This window comes from Bos mutus, chromosome 11 (assembly GCF_027580195.1).
Source record: "Bos mutus isolate GX-2022 chromosome 11, NWIPB_WYAK_1.1, whole genome shotgun sequence".
Lineage (NCBI taxonomy): Eukaryota > Metazoa > Chordata > Mammalia > Artiodactyla > Bovidae > Bos > Bos mutus.
This window is the reverse complement of record NC_091627.1, coordinates 10,983,080-11,007,662: the sequence shown is the minus strand read 5'-3', so window position 1 is coordinate 11,007,662 and position 24,583 is coordinate 10,983,080. Positions and strand designations below refer to the sequence as shown.

At 38.2% G+C, this 24,583-nt stretch overlaps 2 protein-coding genes across 7 annotated transcripts in view; both read right to left on the bottom strand.

Moving 5' to 3' along the window:
- The window catches only part of GOLGA1 (golgin A1), a 43,967-nt gene extending 39,354 nt beyond the window's left edge, over positions 1–4,613 (bottom strand). The window contains exons 1-4 of one of the 5 annotated variants that reach the window (XM_070379001.1): positions 4,478–4,555; positions 4,012–4,112; positions 3,530–3,654; positions 2,438–2,736 (exon numbers count right to left, since the gene is read on the bottom strand). In XM_070379001.1, coding sequence (XP_070235102.1) covers positions 2,438–2,736; positions 3,530–3,542 — 312 coding nt within the window. In that variant the 5' untranslated portion in view covers positions 3,543–3,654; positions 4,012–4,112; positions 4,478–4,555. Of the gene's footprint in view, positions 1–2,437; positions 2,737–3,529; positions 3,655–4,011; positions 4,455–4,477 lie in introns of those variants that run through there. The other 4 variants (XM_070379003.1, XM_070378999.1, XM_070379002.1 and 1 more) reach the window with 4 other exon arrangements.
- Positions 4,614–8,650: 4,037 nt separating this feature from the next.
- Positions 8,651–24,583, bottom strand: part of SCAI (suppressor of cancer cell invasion) — a 124,260-nt gene continuing 108,327 nt past the window's right edge. The window contains exon 18 of one of the 2 annotated variants that reach the window (XM_070378998.1): positions 8,651–17,874. In XM_070378998.1, the coding sequence (XP_070235099.1) occupies positions 17,728–17,874 (147 nt within the window). In that variant the 3' untranslated portion in view covers positions 8,651–17,727. The remainder of the gene's footprint in view (positions 17,875–24,583) is intronic. The other variant, XR_011465979.1, reaches the window with a different exon arrangement.

The following is a 24,583-nucleotide window of genomic DNA, read 5'->3' as shown; positions in this document are numbered from 1 at the left end:
AGTGAATAACACTATATGCTGAGTCCTGTGAACTCTTCTAATGAATAACTGAACTTAGGGGAGAACCCTCCCCCCACGACTCTGCAACACACAGACTTTAATAAAGATGGGTATTGTTCTTATTTTATAGATGAGGAAACTAAGGCACAGGAAAGTGAAAAAGACTCGCCCAAGGTTACACAATAACAGAAGAGCCATCAAACCCAGGTCTGCCTCCCTAACCTGACCTGGGCTCCCAACCACTACTCTATTGCCTCTCAAGCAGCTCCCAGTTTAGTGGAAGAGACAAAGAAGCAAATCATCAGGAACAATGCAGTGTAATAGGTGCTATTACAGAGGATGAGAGGGTCAAGAGACAGATACAGCCAGGAGGGAAGAAGGTTAGAGGGGGTGAGGGGGCAGGTCAGGTCAAAAGGGCTTCCTGGAAGCAACATGTGAGCCAAGTCTTGCAGGATGAACAAAATCTGCCAGAAAAATGCAGAAGTGAGAGGAGGGGAACAGGAGAAGTTCCAGAGAGGAGACAGCATATGTGAACACTTGTAGGCATGATGCAAAGTTGTCTGTTCCATAAAGTACAGTAAGTTCAGTATGGAGGGAGCACAGGGTGTAGGAATGTAGAGTGAGATAAGGTGGATGGGTAAGCTGTGTCACAACCACAGGGGTTAACCATTATACATAACAATGACTTTGCACTTCATCCTGAAGATGATGGGAAGCCACAGAGAAGTTTGAAGCATTGGAGAGACATGAACAGATCTGTTTTGGGGAGTTAATAGAGGCAACCCACTCCAGTATTCTTGACTGGGAAATCCCACAGACAGAGGAGCCTGGTGGGCGACAGTCCATGGGACTGCAAAGAGTCAGACACGGCTTAGCAATTAAACAACAATAAATGGACTACTAGTAAGTGGAGTACAAAGGGTAAGTCTGAGACAGGAGATGGAAACCAAAATACTTGCTGACAGACTAGACACCAAGAAGTGAAGAAGAGTCTAAAATGTTGCCAAGCTTTCTTGCTGGTGACCTGGGGGACAAAGGTGCAAAGGTGGAAATAGAGTTAATACATTCAGGACTTGAAATACCAGAGGAAAGGTGCCTGGTTGGAGAGAGATATGTAATGGAAATCAAGGGTCTGGAGACAGGGAGTGAGGATCAGAATCAGAATTTGAATAAATTCAAACAGATAACTTCAGAAGTCACACAGCAAAGTATTTCCTGGATTCAAGCCAATTTCTATATCTGGAATGCATTTGAGATGAGAGACTTCACTTAGCGAGTCAGCATGATGCCAAGGCAAGTACCTCTGCCAGAGAACACAGCATTAAAACTACGTCCTTCAGCCTGGTGCTCAAATGTGCATTTATATTTCCTCTTCAATACAGGAGCCAGTAATTTAGATCTGGTAATCTATTATTCCACCCCAATAACCTAATAGCTTCTGCCATGTAATCTGACCTGAACAGGTAGTATAAGAGAGGAGGTCGACTCATCTGACCATGGAAACAACTCAAGTATCTATCACCAGTAAAAGACAGAGACCCACTGTGGCCTTTTTCAAATGCCAGGGTGTTACACAGCAGTAAAAATAAATGAGCCACGCGCAGTGCATTGTTCTTACAAAGTCTGAAAATAAGCAACAGGTTGTTTATGAATATATATGTATCTGGCAGGATATTTTAAAAAGCAAAGGAACAATATACACAAACTGTAGGATGGGTTATCTGAAGGGGAGGAAAGGGAAGGGAACCAGGAAGGAACACACAGTATTGACAAAAATCTAGCTCTCTGCCTAAGTGACAGACTTAAAAAGCATTCATTTTATTTTTATGCCCTATACAATATATTTACATTATATACATTCTTTTACATATATCAAGCTTTATAAATAACTTCTTTTAACTTATCTGACTTTAAGAAGATCCTGTCATATGCCACAGACACAATTTTAATCCCAAGGCATGATACTTACTTAACACAGTAGCATTCTCAAATCTTTCCAACTACAAAGATACTTTACAAATAAGGGACAAAGTGCAGCCATCAGTGCCATCTTTTCATCAATTTTCCCATAAAAACTGTGGTAATTCCCTGGCTAATTCCATGCCAAATGCACAGACTTCACTAAGTAACAATGACGTAAAGTATATATACGTGCAGAGACAACAGGCCAAAGTACTCTGAGAAACAGAATACAGAAGATGATGCACAAGGTTTTATATAGATGGAAAAAAGAGTACAAGAGGAGAAAGTAGAGAATATGGAAAGAGACCCGCGAAAAAAAAAAGAAAAGCACCTCAGAGTAAGAAGAATCAGATATAAACTACAAATCATCTTTGCAATTTTAAAAGAAAATACTTACCGGAATGATTCTGTGAAATACTATTTTTTAAATATAATGAGGCTGTACCAAATATTAAGAACTACAGAAGGTACTTACAAAGTCATCTCCTGAGTCAGCTCCCATGGAGGCAACGGACTCTTTGCTCACTGATCGTGGGATCCTAGTAGCACCTCCTGGCCTCTGAGCGACAGCAGTCTCTTCTGCAATTTTCTTCTTCAGTTTTGCAAACATTTTGCTGTGTGGCTCTCCTACACTGATGACCAGTGCTTGACCGCTACAACAATTGTTAGGCCAGCAACCAGGAATTCCGAGACAGGTGCCTAAAAAGGCCCAGTTATCCAAACTAGCTGCATTCCCACTGAAATGAAGGCCAAAGGTCTGTGGCACAGGAGTATCTATAAATCAGATGAAAGAGAGCTCTTAATTAAACATCAGAGAAACTTCCTATCTGGGTTGCTTTGTTAAGCTTTAGGTTTCAAAATTAAGTTTCATAATTTTACATGCACACTTACTAGGACACAATTACTAAACATTTACAAAGCACTCAGGTGTGACAGATGCATATACAGATAAGAAAATCCAGTTTTAGGGAGGTGAAGTAATATGCCAAAGATTGTGTGGCTAAAGTGCAGTGCTTTGGAACCCAGGAACCCACAAGTCTTTACTCTTTTTTTAAATTACATCACATTGGCTGTGGCATACAACACATTAAGCAAAATTTCCCAGGGGAAACATTAACATAATGTTTTTGAATTCTTCCCCTAATAATATTAAGTATGACTACAGTTTAGACAAAAACATGTAACTCAATACAGGGAAAAGATGTAATGTTCTGATGTTCCAAGATGGTGTGGAATCAGCTGTTCACTAGAAAATGTTGACAACTTTTTTCTAAAAAAAACAGGAAAGCCAGCCAACTGCACTGTATCAGGAAACATCCTTAAATGTTTCCTGGAAATGCTGTGTGGTTTTCTTAAAGAGTGATTAAAATTACCTCGTTAGTTTCTTTTTTTGTACAATGTGTTCCATGATACTACACACCAGATTCAAACATCTTTTCCTCCCATCATGCATGAAACATTAACATTCTGGTTCCAATCTTAACTTCTGATGTTTTCTGGCGGATATCTAAGCTCTGCTCTAAGACCTCTAATGAGGAAGCTCTAAGATGTACAAATGACTGCTTACCACTTCTGAGCATCCATTTAAGTCTGTGCAATTCTTCAAAAGTTTGCCTTCAGTGTCTGTAAACCACCTACTCACCTGGCTTATCTATTAGATTTAAAACAGCTTGGAGGTCAAAGCTTTCTGTCCTGCATGAAGACAAAGATAAAATGCATTGGATATTTCCTCTCAAGTGTAAGGTCAAAATGTTGGGGGGACGGGCAGAGTGGAAGAGGAGGCAGGAAGGATCAAGGTGGGGGGTGGGGGGAGAGAAAACCTGTCATTACCATAATCCTCAGTGGTCTACCCTCCCTCACCCTGGTCTTTGCATTTGTGATTTGCCTGAGAGTTTCACTTAAAGGCACAAAGAACAGAATCTCTCATTGTAGTAAGCGGGTAAACTCATTTCGCCTTGGGAGCCCTGAGCACGACAACTTCAATGAGATTAAGGTTTTCCCAGGGCCAGTATTTATTTCAGTTGATTCTGACAGTCACATACTATTTACCTGGCCAGAACCCCAGAGCCTTGATTCACATTCAGAAAATCGCTGAGAAAAAGGACGGCAAAGTTGGAAGACGACTGCCAAATGCTCGGGGGGCCAGCCACCTGCCACGGCAGTTTCGATCCCACTCACTCAGGCTCCTCCCAGACCCGCCCGTACGTGGACTGTCAAAGCCAGGAGGGACCCAATGTCTCTCCCACTTGACAGCAGGGGAACTGAGACCCAGAAATGAGGAGTGACTTGTCTAAGGTCGCGCAGGTGAGCGGTGGAGGGGGGGAGTTCCGGGACCCCAGGTTCCAGATTCCCAGGCCGAAGAGCCCGCCTCTGCCCCCACCCTCGCCCTGTCCGGCACCCTGGCACTGCCCCCGGCTTGGGTCCTGGGCAACCCAGTCGGCGCCGCTTTGGGGGCACACCGAGGCCACCGAGGGAAATAGAGGCCTGCTCCCGTCTCCGGCCCCCGCCCGCCCACCTGCCGCTCTCTGGGCAGCCGGCAGAGCCCCGCCTCCGGGGCCTCTCGTGAGCGCCGGCCCGCGTCACCAGCCCCCACGGCCGGCCGGCGAGCAGAGCAGCGACCCGGAACCGCACTTCCACCAGAGCGCCGGAAGTGGCTGCGCGCGGGGCTGGCCCACCGCGCGCATGCGCCGAGCGCGGCCTCCGCGAGCTTCGGGATGGCGGTTGGACCGGAACCGCTGGAGGGCGCGGGCAAAGGCGCGGGCCTGGCCGCTCGCTGAGGCCGGCCCGCCACGTCAGCAAGCGGCCAGACCTGCGTAGGAAGACTGGGTAGCAGAAGCCTTTCTTTTCCTTTTTTTTTTTTCCAAAATAGGGGACGGTGCGGAGCGGGGGAGTGGTAGGAGCCTGGTGGCAAAAGGGAAAGAACCGATGGCTGCGGTGGTGCCAGCTTGTCTCATAGAAACCTCAGGTCGTGGCTGCGTTGGGCCGACCCAGAGTTTCATTTCCCTTTCTGCATCCTAGTCTGCACCCTGCATGTCCCTGTCACCTTCCTCACGCGGGAGCCTGTGGCTCCATACATCAGTCAGTGTTGGGAACTCGCGCTTTGTCACTTGTGTTTTGTGCCTGTAATCTACTGTAGGCTACACGTTTTATATTGCAATCCAGGTCACTGAAAGAAAAGTTTTAAGAATCTAAAGTCAGTTCAGTCGCTCAGTCGTGTCGACTCTTTGCGACCTCATGAACCGCAGCACGCCAGGCCTCCCTGTCCATCACCAACTCCCAGAGTCCACCCAAACCCATGTCCATTGAGTCGGTGATGCCATCCAACCGTCTCATCCTCTGTTGTCCCCTTCTCCTCCTGCCCTCAATCTTTCCCAGCATCAGGGTCTTTTCAAATGAGTCAGCTCTTCGCATCAGGTGGCCAGAGTATTGGAGTTTCAGCTTCAACATCATCCCTTCAATGAACACCCAGGACTGATCTCCTTTAGGATGGACTGGTTTGATCACCTTGCAGTCCAAGGGACTCTCAAGAGTCTTCTCCAACACCACAGTTCAAAAGCATCAATTCTTCGGCGCTCAGCTTGCTTTATAGTCCAATTCTCACATCCACACATGACTATTGGAAAAACCATAGCCTTGACTAGACAGACCTTTGTTGGCAAAGTAACGTCTCTCCTTTTTAATATGCTGTCTAGGTTGGTCATAAGTTTCCTTCCAAGGAGCAAGCGTCTTTTAATTTCATGGCCGCAATCACCATCTGCAGTGATTTGGGAGCCCTGAAAAATAAAGTCAGCCACTGCTTCCCCATCTATTTGCCATGAAGTGATGGGGCCAGATGCCATGATCTTAGTTTTCTGAATGTTGAGCTTTAAGCCAACTTTTTCACTCTCTTCTTTCATCAAGGGGGTCTTTTACCATATAACAAACACCCTCTTCCAACAACACAAGAGAAGACTCTATACATGGACATCACCAGATGGTCAACACCGAAATCAGATTGATTATATTCTTTGCAGCCAAAGATGGAGAAGCTCTATACAGTCAGCAAAAATAAGACCAGGAGATGACTGTGGCTCAGACCATGAACTCCTTATTGCCAAATTCAGACTCGAAGAAAGTAGGGAAAACCACTAGACCATTCAGGTATGACCTAAATCAAATCCCTTATGATTATACAGTGGAAGTGAGAAATAGATTTAAGGGCCTAGATCTGATAGATAGAGTGCCTGATGAACTATGGAATGAGGTTTGTGACATTGTACAGGAGACAGGGATCAAGACCATCCCCGTGGAAAAGAAATGCAAAAAAGCAAAATGGCTGTCTGGGGAGGCCTTACAAATAGCTGTGAAAAGAAGAGAAGCAAAAAGCAAAGGAGAAAAGGAAAGAAATAAACATCTGAATGCAGAGTTCCAAAGAATAGCAGGAAGAGATAAGAAAGCCTTCTTCAGCGATCAATGCAAAGAAATAGAGGAAAACAACAGAATGGGAAAGACTAGAGATCTCTTCAAGAAAATCAGAGATTCCAAAGTAACATTTCATGCAAAGATGGGCTCGATAAAGGACAGAAATGGTGTGGACCTAACAGAAGAGGAAGATATTAAGAAGAGGTGGCAAGAATACACAGAAGAACTGTACAAAAAAGATCTTTACGACCCAGATAATCACGATGGTGTGATCACTGACCTAGAGCCAGACATCCTGGAATGTGAAGTCAAGTGGGCCTTGGAAAGCATCACTACGAACAAAGCTAGTGGAGGTGATGGAATTCCAGTTGAGCTATTCCAAATCCTGAAAGATGATGCTGTGAAAGTGCTGCACTCAATATGCCAGCAAATTTGGAAAACTCAGCAGCGGCCACAGGACTGGAAAAGGGCAATTTTCATTCCAATCCCAAAGAAAGGCAATGCCAAAGAATGCTCAAACTACCGCACAATTGCACTCATCTCACACACTAGTAAAGTAATGCCCAAAATTCTCCAAGCCAGGCTTTAGCAATATGTGAACCGTGAACTTCCTGATGTTCAAGCTGGTTTTAGAAAAGGCAGAGGAACCAGAGATCAAATTGACAACATCCGCTGGATCATGGAAAAAGCAAGAGAGTTCCAGAAAAACATTTCTGCTTTATTGACTATGCCAAAGCCTTTGACTGTGTGGATCATAATAAACTGTGGAAAATTGTGAAAGAGATGGAAATACCAGACCACCTGATCTGCCTCTTGAGAAATCTGTATGCAGGTCAGGAAGCAACAGTTAGAACTGGACATGGAACAACAGACTGGTTCCAAATAGGAAAAGGAGTTCGTCAAGGCTGTATACTGTCACCCTGTTTGTTTAACTTATATGCAGAGTACATCATGAAAAACGCTGGACTGGAAGAAACACAAGCTGGAATCAAGATTGCCGGGAGAAATATCAATAACCTCAGATATGCAGATGACACCACCCTTATGGCAGAAAGTGAAGAGGAACTCAAAACCCTCTTGATGAAAGTGAAAGTGGAGAGCGAAAAAGTTGGCTTAAAGCTCAACATTCAGAAAACGAAGATCATGGCAATCGGTCCCATCACTTCATGGGAAATAGAAGGGGAAACAGTGGAAACTGTTTATTTTTCTGGGCTCCAAAATCACTGCAGATGGTGACTGCAGCCATGAAATTAAAAGACGCTTACTCCTTGGAAGGAAAGTTATGACCAACCTAGATAGCATATTCAAAAGCAGAGACATTACTTTGCCAACAAAGGTTCGTCTAGTCAAGGCTATGGTTTTTCCTGTGGTCGTGTATGGATGTGAGAGTTGGACTGTGAAGAAGGCTGAGCGCCGAAGAATTGATGCTTTTGAACTGTGGTGTTGGAGAAGACTCTTGAGAGTCCCTTGGACTGCAAGGAGATCCAACCAGTCCATTCTGAAGGAGATCAGCCCTGGGATTTCTTTGGAAGGAATGATGCTGAAGCTGAAACTCCAGTACTTTGGCCACTTCATGTGAAGAATTGACTCATTGGAAAAGACTCTGATGCTGGGAGGGATTGGGGGCAAGAGGAGAAGGGGACGACAGAGGATGAGATGGCTGGATGGCATCACTGACTCGATGGACGTGAGTCTGAGTGAACTCCGGGAGCTGGTGATGGACAGGGAGGCCTGGCGTGTTGCGATTCATGGGGTCACAAAGAGTCAGACACGACTGAGCAATTGATCTGATCTGATCTCATATAGTGTACTCTGAATCATTAGAAAAACCACGCTAGTGTCAGCACACTACGTTCATTTCACTAGTCACGAATGGGCCTCCAACTTTTGACAGATGAAGGAAGTCCAGACAGGTAAAACTGCCTTGTACAAAGGTACAGTACAAATTGGTAAACTACATCGGGTCTCCGGACTCAACGCCAGCTGAGGCAGACATTCCACACTGAAGCTCTATGTGTTTCTGCCCAAACCCAACACCAGCCGGAGCGCCAGCAGCTTTATCTCAATTCCCTGAAACAATCCTGCCCTCAGCATGTCCCAGTTCTGACCACGAGGAGCAGGGCAGGGAAAAAACCAAGACTAGGACTCAGAAGAAATTTACTGCAACAATACCAAGGAATCCTAAACCTCAAATGGTTTCAACTGTCTGAAGAATTACCTGAAAAGAAGCAAACCCTGTCCAGTTTAGCGCTTATGTTGTTAGCAATTGTGAAGAAGTAACAAAAACTTTAAGCAAATAATTTTAATGTTTATTTTTATATTGATGATACACTTAATATATATGTGAATTCAAGATACAAAATTCATTTACAAGAGTTCACACCTGATGAATGTAATCACATTCCTAGAGAGAACATTTATCAATGCAAAAATGTCTTCAATACACTGATGACAAAAATCAAATCTTCTGTAATCTTGTTATTCAATAAACATCAAAACAATGTTTAACTCTTCATCCTCTAGTATTTAAGTGCCCCTCAAGGTGGTAGGCACCATGTAACAGAAGAAAACATTGGAAAAACAAGGGCCTACTGAATCCTCTGCAGAATCACAGTGTTTACTCTGAAATTCATTTAGTGAAGTAGTAGAAGGCTTGCTATCCTTTATGACAAATCACATATCACACAAGAGTCAAAAGTGATGATCAGGAAAATAAAATGTTTTGGTAACTTCTTAATTTCTAAAATCTATGACATATTAACCATAACAGACATAGCAGAAAAATGCTGCTGAGAAGGAACACAATAAAAAAATCCTTAAGAGTATGTATGGCTTAAGCAATTTAGAAACACAACAGGTAAGACTTTTACAATACCACAATTGTTCAAGTCAAATGATATTGACAATGTAATTTTCCCCCTTAGTCACTGGTAGTAAATAGCCCCTTCAAATGTAATTCTATTGAGAACACATATAAAACTAGTGAATCCAAACGGTTTGTTGGGCTCACCGAGCTGAGCTGATGGATTTTGTTCTAAAGTATTAACCCACAATACCCAAAATTTAATACAGATGAGCAACAAGACTACATTTCAAGGATTACAGTGATTTGTGAATAGCTAGATAGGCAACCAAATAGTTTCATCATTTGCACGACAGATTAGCAGCACTTGGTAAGTACGGTTACGTGAAAATTATTGTGCTTCAATCTCTCAAAGAGAGCTAATAAATATAACTCTAGAATCCTTATAGTGTACAATTCTATAACATTTCAGTTACAGACAAGCACAATTTTTAAAAAGTATTTCACACCACTAGAAAATCAAATAATTATATTTTCCAAATGTAATTTCTTCTATGATCGAAACAAGTGCATTTCTGCCTAATATCCATAATATAGACAATAGGTTCACAATTATTTTCAGGGAAAAAAGATCAAGTATAACATTTTAATTCCTATTTGATTATCTTAACCCTTAGTGATGATATAAATAAAAAGATATTCAACCTTACAATGGAAAACTACTCAGAGAAAATAATAATGTGGCCTGAAATGACAAAATTCTTTAGTGCTAAGTAGGAAATGACTTAAAACTGCTTTATCACATTCAATGATTAATGAAACCACTACTTTTACTGGTGCTACACAGTGAAGATAACCTATTTGAATAAATTCTTTCACTTGTAAGCTCTACTATGAAAATGTAGGACATTGCATCTGCCTTTCCTATTACCTAAAACCTTTCTACTTTGACAGGAAGAAGCCTCCAAAATATATCTGATTGTTGAGTGGCAAGGTTTATTAAAAAACAATAAATAAAAAACAGCTGGAGAACTAGCCATATGATCTATGGGACAAAAGGAATGTAACCACATAACTATAAAAAGCCACAAACATAAAATCCTAAGATATTTTACTGAACCATTGAGTTCTTTTTAATAAAAGGTAAACAAGAGTTTTTTCTTTTTTTAAAAAAAACTCATTCTGCAAGAAATAGGAATAAAAATTATTGCCCTAAAATATTTTAAGCAATTTTTCCTGCAGATTTTTAATACATCACAACACATAATCTAGAAAAAAGTAACATGCAAAGAAGGGTAGGAATAAGGTTTTTGTATTTAGAGTTTATTTTGATATCGTTTGGAAATGATTACTTTGGGTTAACATATATGACCAGTTTGTATTTTACAATGGTTGATCTCACTGATTTGATGTTTCAGAAGACTTAGGGGTCAAATCGTAATGTTTACAAATGTTAATTTTCAATCATGGATAAGTGGACATTCACAACAGTTTCAAAAGAGAAAAGAATATTAGTGATATAACACAAAATTTCAAATGTTTACTGCACGCCTAAAGGAAGGCTAGCTATAATTTACCATCTCATTCTGAAAAGTGACATAAACCCTCAGGCTATTAACTTTTATTTCATAAGCCTATCAGAAAAGTAAAATAAAATCTGAACCCTGAAATTACCAACATCTCAATAAACAATACTACATCTAAAAAGATGATTGTCTTACGATATAGACAGGAATTAACCACCAAAATAGGAAAACATTCCCAATTTATAGTCTGTTCTATGACCAAATTCCAGCTTGATGATTAAGTGAATCTGGAGTGCAGAATTACTATATCTCAAAGTACTAAAAATCTCTGAAGTCTTGTTCAAATATGTTTTTTTAAAAAATCATACTGCTTAGAATAGTTTGATAATTAATTTAAAAAATAACTTTAAAAAACACAAATTAACAAAAATATTTTTAAATTAAGAAATGGTGCTTCAGTTATTAAGGAACAATGTTATACTAAATGGAATTTTTCTCAAAAGTCAATAGTACACCAAACCAATAAAGGGAAAAATATCAATTTTAGCTTAAGAAAACAATTCATATCTACAGAATTCCAAAGGAAATATTTCTATGGCATCAACAAACTAGTTCCACTTATTACATTTGTCTTTATACTCATTTAAGGGCATGTCCCTCCAGCACCATTCTGACATCCTTCCCTTCAAAAGGTGATTGTTTCCATTCACATACCAGTTATTCTTCCTTAAACACAAGGCATGTTTAAGAAATCTCTGTGTTCAAAAATTCAGTGAAGCTGGAACACAGTATAATACTATGTTTTGAAATTCTAGTTTGAGTAAGATGAATTGCCTTAAAAAAAAAACAACTTTTTTTAAGGTAAAGTGGTCACGGTATCCAGTGACAGATTGGAGGTACAGCATGAACAGGTATAAAGTATCGATGTCTAAGACAGCAGGAGAACAGGGGGAGAGGGCGTGGTTTTCTAAGCAATTTTTTATTTAACTGCAAAGTAACTGGCTTGACAACTGTTAGAGAGCCAGAGGTCACAGTCATAATGTCAACCTCATCTACTACACTTTCTGTTGCTGCTGCTCTTCTCAAATCAATGTCCACGTTAAGCGTGAGTCAGTTCCATGAATTTTAAATAGCATAACATCTGCTCTGCTACTCTCCAGTTGCAATAAATAACTTGGTTACTAAAACATCAGACACTATGAATGTTTTCACTGATTTTCTCAGAAATAGTACACTGCCAAATTTTATGTGCTTAAGAAAAAAGTTATTATAACTATTTGAAATGTAATATTTTAATTGAGAAGTGTTATGACTACTTGGCTGTTATATTAAAACTACAGTGAAGAGGCAAACATAACATATTGGGGGATGGCAGAATTGATTTCTGACTTTTTAAGATAATTTCAAGTTGGATCAGATGGATTTAATCTTCTGAAGAACAATAGGGTAAACAGTTTTTTGCAGTTATACTTTATCATGCAAAAAAAAAACCCACTTAATTTTTGTGGTGAATATATTCAAGTGTATATTAAAACATCTCCTACACTCTTCCATGCAAATGAACATGCCCAGTGAAGACAGGAGGAGCCGAGCACTGATCTCCGTGATTTTCCATAGGTTCACATATTGGCACTGCACATACAAACTACCCTCTTATCCTCCCGTACCTGTCATTCTTGGGAGAGGTTTGAAGGCCCTGCTTTTATATATAGCACGCCACATACCTACTGTTAAGAATCCTGCTTCACGCGTGAATATATCAATTTGCAGAACACAGTGGTCTCACAGAGACAAAGAAATACATCTGGAGGCATTTTATTCACTGGAAGCATTTTCGCAGATGAGTGGACTCATCTTTGATATGCAATTCCAATTAAGAAAAATCTATAGCTAGAAATGCCAAGACAGAACTTAATCACAGCTGCTGCAAATATACAGGTTTATCAACCTCCTGTTCCTCATTAAATTCGACCCCACCTAAGTAAAGCCTTCTACCTAATGCCCCCTTTTTTGCCTCATAGAGACATATAAAATGAGACACACTAGTGAAAAAAAAAAATTCTTCCAAAATTAAACTGTGGTAGCAGGTATTAAAATGGCAATTAGGAACATTTCCCTATTTCCTATCTATTTTGAAATGTGATCAAAGTAGTATTTTCCATTGCCCCTTGATTCTCAATATAAATACATGTGTTACTAAGTAATAATACCCAACTACAGTCAAGAAAATAAAGGACTAATATAGCTTAAGAACCTGCTGGTGTCTCAGTTTCACATACTTAGGTTTTTCAGGTTTATATCACAATTTATCATCAGTTTAAATGAAAACTGGCAGATGATTTTTAAAGCTAAGAATATCCAGCTTTCTGTTAAGATCTTCATATCCTAATTTCAACTCCAAAATAGCCCATTTTACCCAAACACAAGCCCCTCAAAATAGAGGCTCATGATTGAGATACAGCCACAACCTAATACAGCAGCATGAACAATGCCACTATGATGTCCTCACAGAACTTAAATAAATTCAGCCCACAATGGGTATGGGTATATAATATACACATACTGTATCATTGCATACCATATATTTACAGCTATGTACATATATACAAAAAGTATACACAGAGATTGCATTCAGCATCACCAAAATATATACATGCCATTGCAAATAAAATAAGAATTTAAAATAAATAAGGACAACAAAAGAGCCCTCAATGTAAATATCCTTAATACTCTCCAAACACACATACAGGAACATAAACACCCAAAATATCACCAGGAGATTCATAACATTCATATTCATATCAAATCTGTTTACTCACTTAGGGTGGGGAGGTGGTTCTGAATCACAGGCAGTAGCCAAGTTTGCGGACCTTGGTACCTTACTATATTTCCTGTCTACAATGTTCTCTATCAGACTGATGACAAGTCTCTGTGGATAACTAAGTACAAGATTTTTCAACTGAGTCCAAAACCCTTCTAAGACACAGAAAGTTACTAACTCACACAGGTCAGAGATTAAACTGGGAAAAGAATACCAACAAAAGCTCCCCTAATTGATATATAAATCAGATTTGTTGCTTTTCCCTTTACCTCAAAGAAATTCAGTTCAATAACCACCTAATGTCTTACAGGGAATTCTACTGCAAGAAGAAAACAAAGCATAGTAGCCACAGTGAGAAAAAAATAAAACTCAGATCCTTTACTAGGAAAATTTCAGTCATGACTAGATTGCACTTTCCTTTTATAATCTCAAAACATTTCAACTTGGTAAAAATATAAAGAGAACAATAAATTCTATGTGCTTTGAGAGGTTTTTGAGAGCACCACTTCCTAGGAAGAAAACACACATATATACATACACAACGAATATATCCTGGCTAAAATCAAAGATAAAATGTCTGACTTGTGGATTTTTAAAAAATAATTAATAAATAAAATTTTGCTAGGGCTGGACTGATTTACTGGTTTCAATATTTGATATATTAAACAAATACCATAACTTTTGTGCCAAAATCTAAATCTCTAATTATTTCTTTCTTGTTTGTCATAGAAAGTAACCTGAGCTACTGGGAAAGACTGGGCTGAGAATAGGAGATCTGAGTTTTAGTTCTGGCTCAATCTTTATGGAAAAAACTGACAACTTTTGAGGGTCTGAGTTTTCTCTTCTGTAAAACAAAGAAGACAGTTGCTTTACCAACTTCAGAAACATATAGATAAAGAAAACAATTTCATTGTGCTTAATTTTGTTTTGTATTTAATTTTCACTTTATTTGTACATAACTTACTTCTTGCACTTTTATACTATTTTGTTTATAGTGATTCTTAAGTGAGGTGAGAGTCTGTATCAGAATCTCCAGGAGGGGAGTTTGTGTGATTTGAAAGCAAAAAAAGTGTTCTTTCCCATTGCTTTGCTTTGTTTTTCATTCCAAAATTTAAATTTCTATGAATTCTAAAAATAAATAAAGGATTTGCCATTTTAATATTCATAAAGGGGGGGCAGGACATTGAAAAAAATGAGATTCTTCTCTGCCACTGCCATCTTGACCTTACCATTAAGTGATTGTCCTTTTTCATTTCCTCTTCCTTTATTAAAGTAAGGCCTTAAAATGTAGAGGCTGGGGGACTTCCCTGGTAGTCCAGTAGCTAAAACTCTGGGCTCCCAATGCAGGGGGCCCAGGTTCGATCCTGGTCAGGGAACTAGATCCCACATGCCTCAACTAAGACTCAGTGCAACCAAATAAATAAATATATATTAAAAAAAAAAAAAAAAGAGGCAGGGTAATGGGTCCAAGAGCACTCATTAAACACTGTGCATGTTTCAAATTTTAAAGATAAAAAGTAAAAAAAAAAAAAAAAAGAAAGAAAAGACAAAGGAATATGACATGTTTGCACAAATGTAACCTTTCCAAGAAGGCCTACCTTGATCGGTCTTTGAAATTCTATTCTCTCTCTAAAAACAAAGGAAACATTTTCCTTAGCACACTCTTAAATTTTCTTCATACTGTTTAAAACTTTCTAACATAAATTATGTATTATATTTATTGCCTGATTTCTTCTACTAGAATATAAGCTCCATGAAGACGAGGATGGTTAAGTCTACTTTGTCTGTTTGACTAATGCCTAGGACCAAATCTGGAGAACAGCTGTTGCTCAATACACGTGAATGAAACAATAGTTTAGAATTTTCTTGTATAGCTTTCCTCTCAAGATCAGTTCACTTAAAATTTTTCACCACTGGTAAGGAATTACACTACTATTAGCTTAAGGAGGAATGTCATCATCTAAACACTGGCTGTGATTTCTAAGATCCCTTGTTCTTAGACAAACGTGTTTCTACTAACATAACCTCTAATTTCTTTCCGGAAAGTCTCTGAACTACTTTCTACAACCAATAAGTGGGACTCAAATATTTTCTTGAACAAAAACTAGGTAAAAATGATCTAGGAAAGGAAATACTGTGTACATCATAATAAGGGAAACCAATTTTCCAAGCGGCAGGGGTGGGAAAATCAGTCTTTCAGAACCAAGAATTCAAATTACAGAACCAGAGAACTGGATTGAATCTTGGGCCAAAGCCTTCATTTAACAGGCCAGAGTGCTAAAAAGCAGACATGAAGACATTTGTCAAAGGACAAGCAGCTAGTTAGCAGGAAAGCCAGGATTAGAACTCAGATCTCCCAGTTCTCAAACCACTGTTCTTTATGTTAATCAGGTGAGGATAAAGCTCAGGGTGATAAATATTATTTTAAGCATCAGAGAACAGGACAATATGTGTTGTTAGGAACATTACTGGCACAGAACTTCAAGGGAATTGAAACAAGAGGTCAGATAACTAAGGATAATCTATTGCTGTAGTCCAGGTGAACAGTTATGAAAAGAAAATGATGAAGTTTAGTAACGTACTGGGGGAAAAAACAAGAAAGTAGTCCTTATCTGACAATGAAAACCCACTTGCAAAGAAAATCTCTCTTTGGGGCTTTTCCAAAGACTTCTGAAATAATGTTTAAAATAACAAACAAAATTGACTTTTAAAAAGTTAATTAAAAAACCCACAAAGTCCCCCAACCCCAGAACAATAGCTTTAAGACTTCAGATGAAAAATCAACAAAGTGGAACAGGTATATGCATAACTTAGATCCAAATAATTCTCTATGTCAGAAATGAAAATCAAGTTTAAAATATTACAGTAAAATTTCCCTAGGAACATAGTAGAGAGGCACCAACAGCACACACCTCATTTCCCCTGGGACTGCCAGAGGTAGACTGTGAGCCTGTGTGGAAAATTAGGTAGAAGGGCTTCTGATTCATAGATTTCTCAATCTGAAAGCTGTGGAGTCAGAAGAGGGGTAAGAAATCATAGCTAGTGCCTGTGAATTTTATGAAGGGGATAAAAAGGAAGAAAACAACTAAAAAATCTTTATAAATATTATACACCGAGTCCTATATAAAATAATAAAAAAAAACTTGTGCATGAAGTAGAAAATAGTGAATATATGGAGTTTCTAAAAACTTCACTTCCAAATTGTCAATGCAAAAGCAACTTCCATTTTAGGTTAAATAATAAATTCAGTTACCCTCAACTAATATTAATAACATCTCTGACTTACTTTGAAGTTTCATCAATCTGAACCAGGCAGAAAGATGACCAACTCTGCAGTGTATGCCACAAACTTCAATCTATATAGCCTTCAAACTTGATCTCATTAATAAGAGTTTAAATGGAATTCCTATGGAAACACTGGATCATGAAACCAACAATCTGATTTTTTTGACGGAAAGATTTAAAAGCTGCTCTTTTTCACTTCCTTTTCACTTCCAGCATTCAAAAACTACAAAGAAAACAAAATATGCAAATATATATCATGACAGCACAGGACTCACACATTCCAAATGATATTTATCATCTAAAGACCCCAATTAAAGATTTAGCTTTTCAGACACAAATCAATGCTTTACAGTTTCTGAAATTTTGACAGCATTTAAACGAATTAAACACTTTCAAGAACTATAACTTGATTATGCTTCAAAGAATCACACATTTTTCTATCTATTGATACTAACTTGGAATGAAAAGAAATATTATGGAAGGGCTATGATCTTGATTTTGAGTAGTCCATGCTGGCTAGTTTCACTTCTGTGAACAATTATGTATTTTCCAAATCCACACATATAAGGTCCAAGTATAAGAGTTGGATTTTCCTCATTATACAAAAATAAATGATTTACTCTTCTCAGGGTGAGAACAGTAACTATTTGAGTGCAGAATTAGATGTTAGAGGTAAGTACCCATACCTCAAAACCAAAAAATAAAAATTCCAAGATTAATCGAGGTTTTAATAAAACACCTGAAAGATTGTATTTTAAAAGTTACCCTAAAAGTTTGAACGATTTTTTCAGTTTGTTTTTAAAATGGTGGTCCTAAATTGAAAAATAAAAACTAAATAACACCACTATGTATCTGTCATCACATTAGAAAACTGCACCATTTAAAATCTGTGGCAAATGAAAACGTGTTTCAACAAGAGGATTTTTGCTTTAATAGTCGTCTATGGTATTCTCAAGGAACACGTTTCGCACATCCAGAATGGATGCTAATTCCAAAATGTGCTTCTGGAGATGAGGGTTCTCCACTGTTTCATCCCTTGGCAGCTGTGGATATGATTCTGGATAATTCCGTGTTTCCTGGTAAACAAATAAGAGAAAAGTCAAGTTACATAGTTTGAAGAAACAAAATTTTACATGTTAATATTACTGTTAACATTAATTATACACATTAATATTACTGTACACATGTTAATATTACTGTTAACATACTTGAACTTGTCATTAAGTTACTATTTAAGAGTAACTTGATATGTATTTTTCTCCTTCATATCAGAAATATTTTTGTTTAGTATACAAAATTGCTGACACTTGACCATTTTGACCCTAGAAAAACAATAATTTCTTATGGTTCAACCCAATATTTTCATTTAGCGAGTTATTTCACAAGTATTTAATGGGACCTATCATTTCTATGTTAAATTATGGAAACCACATAATTCCTACTTGCTGGGGGGCAGAAATGCTAGCATATATAGAATTTGAACAAATACTTATTTAACGAATAAATAACTGAATGTTATAGTGGAAATCTGAATGAGAGAAAAGACATGAGAAAGCTTGAAAAGGTCAAATTAATGGACCTCTGCATTTTAATTACAGGAGAAGGAGGAGTCAAAAATGACTAAGATTTCAGGAAAGGATGACTCGAAACAAGAGTTGAGATCTACTCAGAGAAAAAGAGATGTAAAGGAGGAGATACTTTGGGGATAGTACATAACTTTCAGGTTTTAGGTATATTTTATTTAAGATAATGGGCTATACAAAGAGAACTGCCCATCAACCAGAATTTGAAAATTCAGGGCTGTATCTCAGAAGACAGGTTTGAGCAGTCTGTCATACTATTTTGATATACTATTCTATATGCATATATATTATTCCATATGCACATATATGTATTCATATACTATATGCACACATAATAAATACACTGATATAATCTGTATAAAGATAAATATTAAAGCTATGAAAATGGCTGGGATTTCTGAGCATATTAGCAAAGAGAGTGGAAAAAAAAAAAAAGAGTCCCTGGAAAGAGAGATGAAAGATCATGGGGAAAAAAAAAAGGACAGAAAAGGACCAACGTAGTTTTTGTAATTAAATGGAAGCAAAAGGAAATAATTTCAAGAATCAAGTGATTCTCACTTGGAAATTCATCTTGATTTGGTACTTTGTATTGTACAGGAGACAGGGATCAAGACCATTCCCATAGAAAAGAAATGCAAAAAAGCAAAATGGCTGTCTGGGGAGGCCTTACAAATAGCTGTGAAAAGAAGAGAAGCGAAAAGCAAAGGAGAAAAGGAAAGATATAAACATCTGAATGCAGAGTTCCAAAGAATAGCAAGAAGAGATAAGAAAGCCTTCTTCAGCGATCAATGCAAAGAAATAGAGGAAAACAACAGAATGGGAAAGACTAGGGATCTCTTCAAGAAAATCAGAGATACCAAAGGAACATTTCATGCAAAGATGGGCTCGATAAAGGACAGAAATGGTATGGACCTAACAGAAGCAGAAGATATTAAGAAGAGATGGCAAGAATACACAGAAGAACTGTACAAAAAAGATCTTTACAACCCAGATAATCACGATGGTGTGATCACTGACCTAGAGCCAGACATCCTGGAATGTGAAGTCAAGTGGGCCTTAGAAAGCATCACTACGAACAAAGCTAGTGGAGGTGATGGAATTCCAGTTGAGCTATTCCAAATCCTGAAAGATGATGCTGTGAAAGTGCTGCACTCAATATGCCAGCAAATTTGGAAAACTCAGCAGTGGCCACAGGACTGGAAAAGGGCAGTTTTCATTCCAATCCCAAAGAAAGGCAATGCCAAAGAATGCTCAAACTACCACACAATTGCACTCATCTCACACGCTAGTAAAGTAATGCTCAAAATTCTCCAAGCCAGGCTTCAGCAATATGTGAACTGTGAACTTCCTGATGTTCAAGCTGGTTTTAGAAAAGGCAGAGGAACCAGAGATCAAATTGACAACATCCGCTGGATCATGGAAAAAGCAAGAGAGTTCCAGAAAAACATCTATTTCTGCTTTATTGACTATGCCAAAGCCTTTGACTGTGTGGATCACAAGAAACTGTGGAAAATTCTGAAAGAGATGGAAATACCAGACCACCTGATCTGCCTCTTGAGAAATCTGTATGCAGGTCAGGAAGCAACAGTTAGAACTAGACATGGAACAACAGACTGGTTCCAAATAGGAAAAGGAGTCTGTCAAGGCTGTATATTGTCACCCTGTTTATTTAACTTATATGCAGAGTACATCATGAGAAACGCTGGACTGGAAGAAACACAAACTGGAATCAAGATTGCCTCAGATATGCAGATGACACCACCCTTACGGCAGAAAGTGAAGAGGAACTCAAAACCCTCTTGATGAAAGTGAAAGTGGAGAGTGAAAAAGTTGGCTTGAAGCTCAACATTCAGAAAACGAAGATCATGGCATCCGGTCCCACCACTTCATGGGAAATAGATGGGGAAACAGTGGAAACAGTGTCAGACTTTATTTTTCTGGGCTCCAAAATCACTACAGATGGTGACTGCAGCCATGAAATTAAAAGACGCTTACTCCTTGGAAGGAAAGTTATGACCAACCTAGATAGCATATTCAAAAGCAGAGACATTACTTTGCCAACAAAGGTTCGTCTAGTCAAGGCTATGGTTTTTCCTGTGGTCGTGTATGGATGTGAGAGTTGGACTGTGAAGAAGGCTGAGTGCCAAAGAATTGATGCTTTTGAACTGTGGTGTTGGAGAAGACTCTTGAGAGTCCCTTGGACTGCAAGGAGATCCAACCAGTCCATTCTGAAGGAGATCAGCCCTGGGATTTCTTTGGAAGGAATGATGCTAAAGCTGAAACTCGAGTACTTTGGCCACCTCATGCTAAGTGTTGACTCATTGGAAAAGACTCTGATGCTGGGAGGGACTGGGGGCAGGAGGAGAAGGGGACGACAGAGGATGAGATGGCTGGATGGCATCATTGACTCGATGGACGTGAGTCTCAGTGAACTCCAGGAGTTGATGACGGACAGGGAGGCCTGGCGTGCTGCGATTCATGGGGTCGCAAAGAGTCGGACACGACTGAGCGACTGATCTGATAGACTACAATTTTGTCAAACATTTAAAATTTACTGAAAAACTGAATAACTACTTTTCGATACATCTGACGGTCCATATATTCTAACGTCATTTATATTTCTATCAGTAGGCATCAGTAATTACATATTACAGAGACCAAATTTTCATTTTACCACACTAAATACTATAAGGAGTAACAATAATGAAAAGTTCAAAATTCCTAAAAAAAAAAACCAAAAAACAATAAAACCAGGAACTGGTAGGGGGTTACTGTACTCTCAACAATTCTCCCAGCTTGCACAAGGCTCAGACACATCTAAATTCTGACCACACACCTCTAGAGCGGGGAATATGTATTGAAACATGGATATATGAAAGAGAACGCAGAGAAATAATAGGCTGAAATAAGCCTGCACCTGTATGCTAAACATCACTTTATTAAAGTTCCCCTTAAAAAGCTTAAAAACAAGCCATGGAAATATCAAAGAAATGTTCAAGTAATTTAACTCCTGCCAGAACCAAAGCCCAACACTCTAAAGAAAAACAACAAAATCCAGAATTCAACATTAGAAAATTTACAGTGCTCACAGTCTAACAAAAATTACTAAACATACAAAGAATTATAAATATGAGACTCCTGACTAGTTAAAAAAACAATAAAAACAAACCTATAAATGATAGAGAATATAGTATTAGAAGGTAAAAACTTTAGCTATTCCTATTCATTTAGAGAACAAAAGAAAAGATAAATATGAGGAGGAGAAAAATGGAAAATATTGTAAGAACCACAAAGAACTACAGATGAGAAAAATATAATCCCTGAAATGAAAAACTCAAAGGTTAGAGGATTAAAAGAATATCAGTTACTGCAGAAGAAAACATCAGTAAAGTTGAAGACAGCAGCAGAAACTTAGACAGAAAATAGACATTTTTTAAAAAGTGAAAAGCATCTAAATAGACCTGCTTTCACTTTAAAAAAGAAAAACTGAACTGAAAATCAGGAACTGAAGGACTATTAGGTCATTTGACATGTATGTAATTGATGTCCCAGAAGGAAAGAGAGGAGTGAAGAAAAAACGTTTGAATAAATTATGGCTGAAAATATTCCAAATATCTTGAATAGGTTGATATTTAGACAGCTTCAAGATGCTAAACAAACCCCGAGCAGGAAGAAAACAACAAAGAAATGCATATTCAGGTAGTACATCATAATCAAACTGTAGGAGACTAATATAAAACCTTAAAAATAGCCAGAGGAAGATACACATTATATGTTGCAATAATAGAACAATTATTCATAAAATCAGTAAGGATATAAATAGCTCAAATAACATAAACCAATGTGATCTAATAGATATTTATAGAACTCCTCATATAACAGTAGCAGCATATACATTCATTTCAACTGTCCCTAGGGAGGTGACTGGGGACTTTACTGGCAGTCCATTGGTTAAGATTCTGCTTCCAATGCAGGGGCCATGGGTTTCATACCTGGTCAAGGAACTCAGATTGCACATGCCGTGCAGCGCCTCCCCCCCGCCACAAAAAAAAGAGTAGGTGCTTGCATTAGAAGATAAAAAAGGTTTTAGATCACAGAAATTAAAAGAGCAAATTAAAATCAAAGTAATCAAAAAGAAAACTTATAAAGTATTAATAGAAATAAATTAAATAGAAAAGAGACAAATAGTAGTAAAAAAGAATCAATGAAAGCAAAAGCTTTTTATTTGCAAAGATCATTAAAATAAAAAATCCTTTAGCTAGACTGAAAAAGAAAAAAGAAACTTAAGAAACATTACCAATACAAGGCATGAAAGATCACTAGGGATTCTACAGAAACTAAAAGGATAATAAAATATTACCAAAAACTTTTTAGCAATAAACTAGACAAATGACTTGTAAGACGTAAGAGATTAAAATTGACTATGAAGAAAAGAGAAAACATGAATAGTCTTTGAAATTGAATTCATAATTTAAAACATTCCCCAAAAGAAAACTCCAGATCCAGATGGTTTTACTGATGAATTCTATCAATTGTTCAAGGAAGAAATAATTTCAGTCACAAACCCTTTAAGAAAGACAAGAGAATCAAACACATCCCAACCTAATTTATGAATCAGCACTACCTTGATAACAAAATCACATTAAGACATCACAGGAAAAGAAAACTAAATACCATAATTATTCATAAAAACAGACACAAAAATCAACAATGAAGTATTACCGAATTGAATCCAGCAATGCAAAAGGATAATACATGACCATAAAATATGTTTAGCTCAGATATACAATGTTGATTACTGTTAGAAAATCAATCAATGTTATTCACTATGTTAACAGAATTAATATATATCAGAGTAATGCAGAAAAAAGTATCTGACAACCGTTCATACCCATTCCTGGTAAAAAAAAAAACAAAAAAACTCTCAGCAATAGGAATAGAAGTAGAAAGAGTGACAGATTTTCTCAGGCTCCAAAATCACTGCAGATGGTGACTGCAGCCATGAAACTAAGACACTTGTTCTTTTAAGAAAAGCTATGACAAACCTAGACAGTATATTAAAAAGCAGAGACATCACTTTGCAAACAAAGGTCCATATGGTCAAAAGTATGGTTTTTCCAGTAGTCGTGTATGGATGTGAGAGTTGAACCATAAAGAAGGCTGAGCGTCGAAGAAACGTTTTTCAATTGTGCTGGAGAAGACTCTTGAGAGTCCCTTGGACAGCAAAGAGATTAAACCTGTCGATACTACAGGAAATCAACCCTGAATATTCATTAGAAGGACTGATCCTGAAGCTGAAGGTCCAATACTTTGGCCACTTGATCCAAAGAGCTGACTCACTGGAAAAGACCCTGATGCTGGGAAAGACTGAAGGTGGGAGGAGAAGGGGACAACAGAGGATGAGATGGTTGGATGGCATTACCGACTCAATGGACATGAGTTTGAGCAAACTCTGGCAGACAGTGTAGAACAGGGAAGCCTGGCGTGCGGCAGTCCATGGGGTTGCAAAGAGTCAGACATGACTTAGCGACTAAACAACAACAGTCAGTCTGAAAAAGGATATCTACGAAAAACTAACAATTAACATTATAATTTATGGTAAATGATTAATCTTCCCTTAAAATCATGAACAATGCAAAGCTAATCATTCTCATTACTTCTATTAACCATTTTGCTGTAACACTGAAATAAATAAAGCACATGTATACATAAAATAAAACACAGATTGGAAAGGAGGAAGTAAAACTGCTTTTGTCTGAAGATGACGTAATCATGTACATAGAAAAATCTTAAGGAATACATTAATACTTCAATTTAGCAAGACGCTGGAGAAGGCAATGGCACCCCACTCCAGTAATCTTGCCTGGAAAATGCCATGGACGGAGGAGCCCTGGTGGGCTGCAGTCCATGGGGTCGCTAGGAGGTGGACACGACTGAGCAACTTCACTTTGACTTTTCACTTTCATGCGTTGGAGGAGGAAATGGCAACGCACTCCAGTGTTCTTGCCTGGAGAATCCCATGGACAGAGGAGCCTGGTGGGCTGCCGTCTATGGGGTTGCACAAAGTCGGACACGACTGAAGGAACTTAGCAGCAGCAGCAGCAAGATGCAGGATACAAGGTTAATTTACAAGACATCAGTATGTCTATTTCTTAGCAACAAAAATTGGAAAGTGAAATAAAATATATAATTCTACTTACAA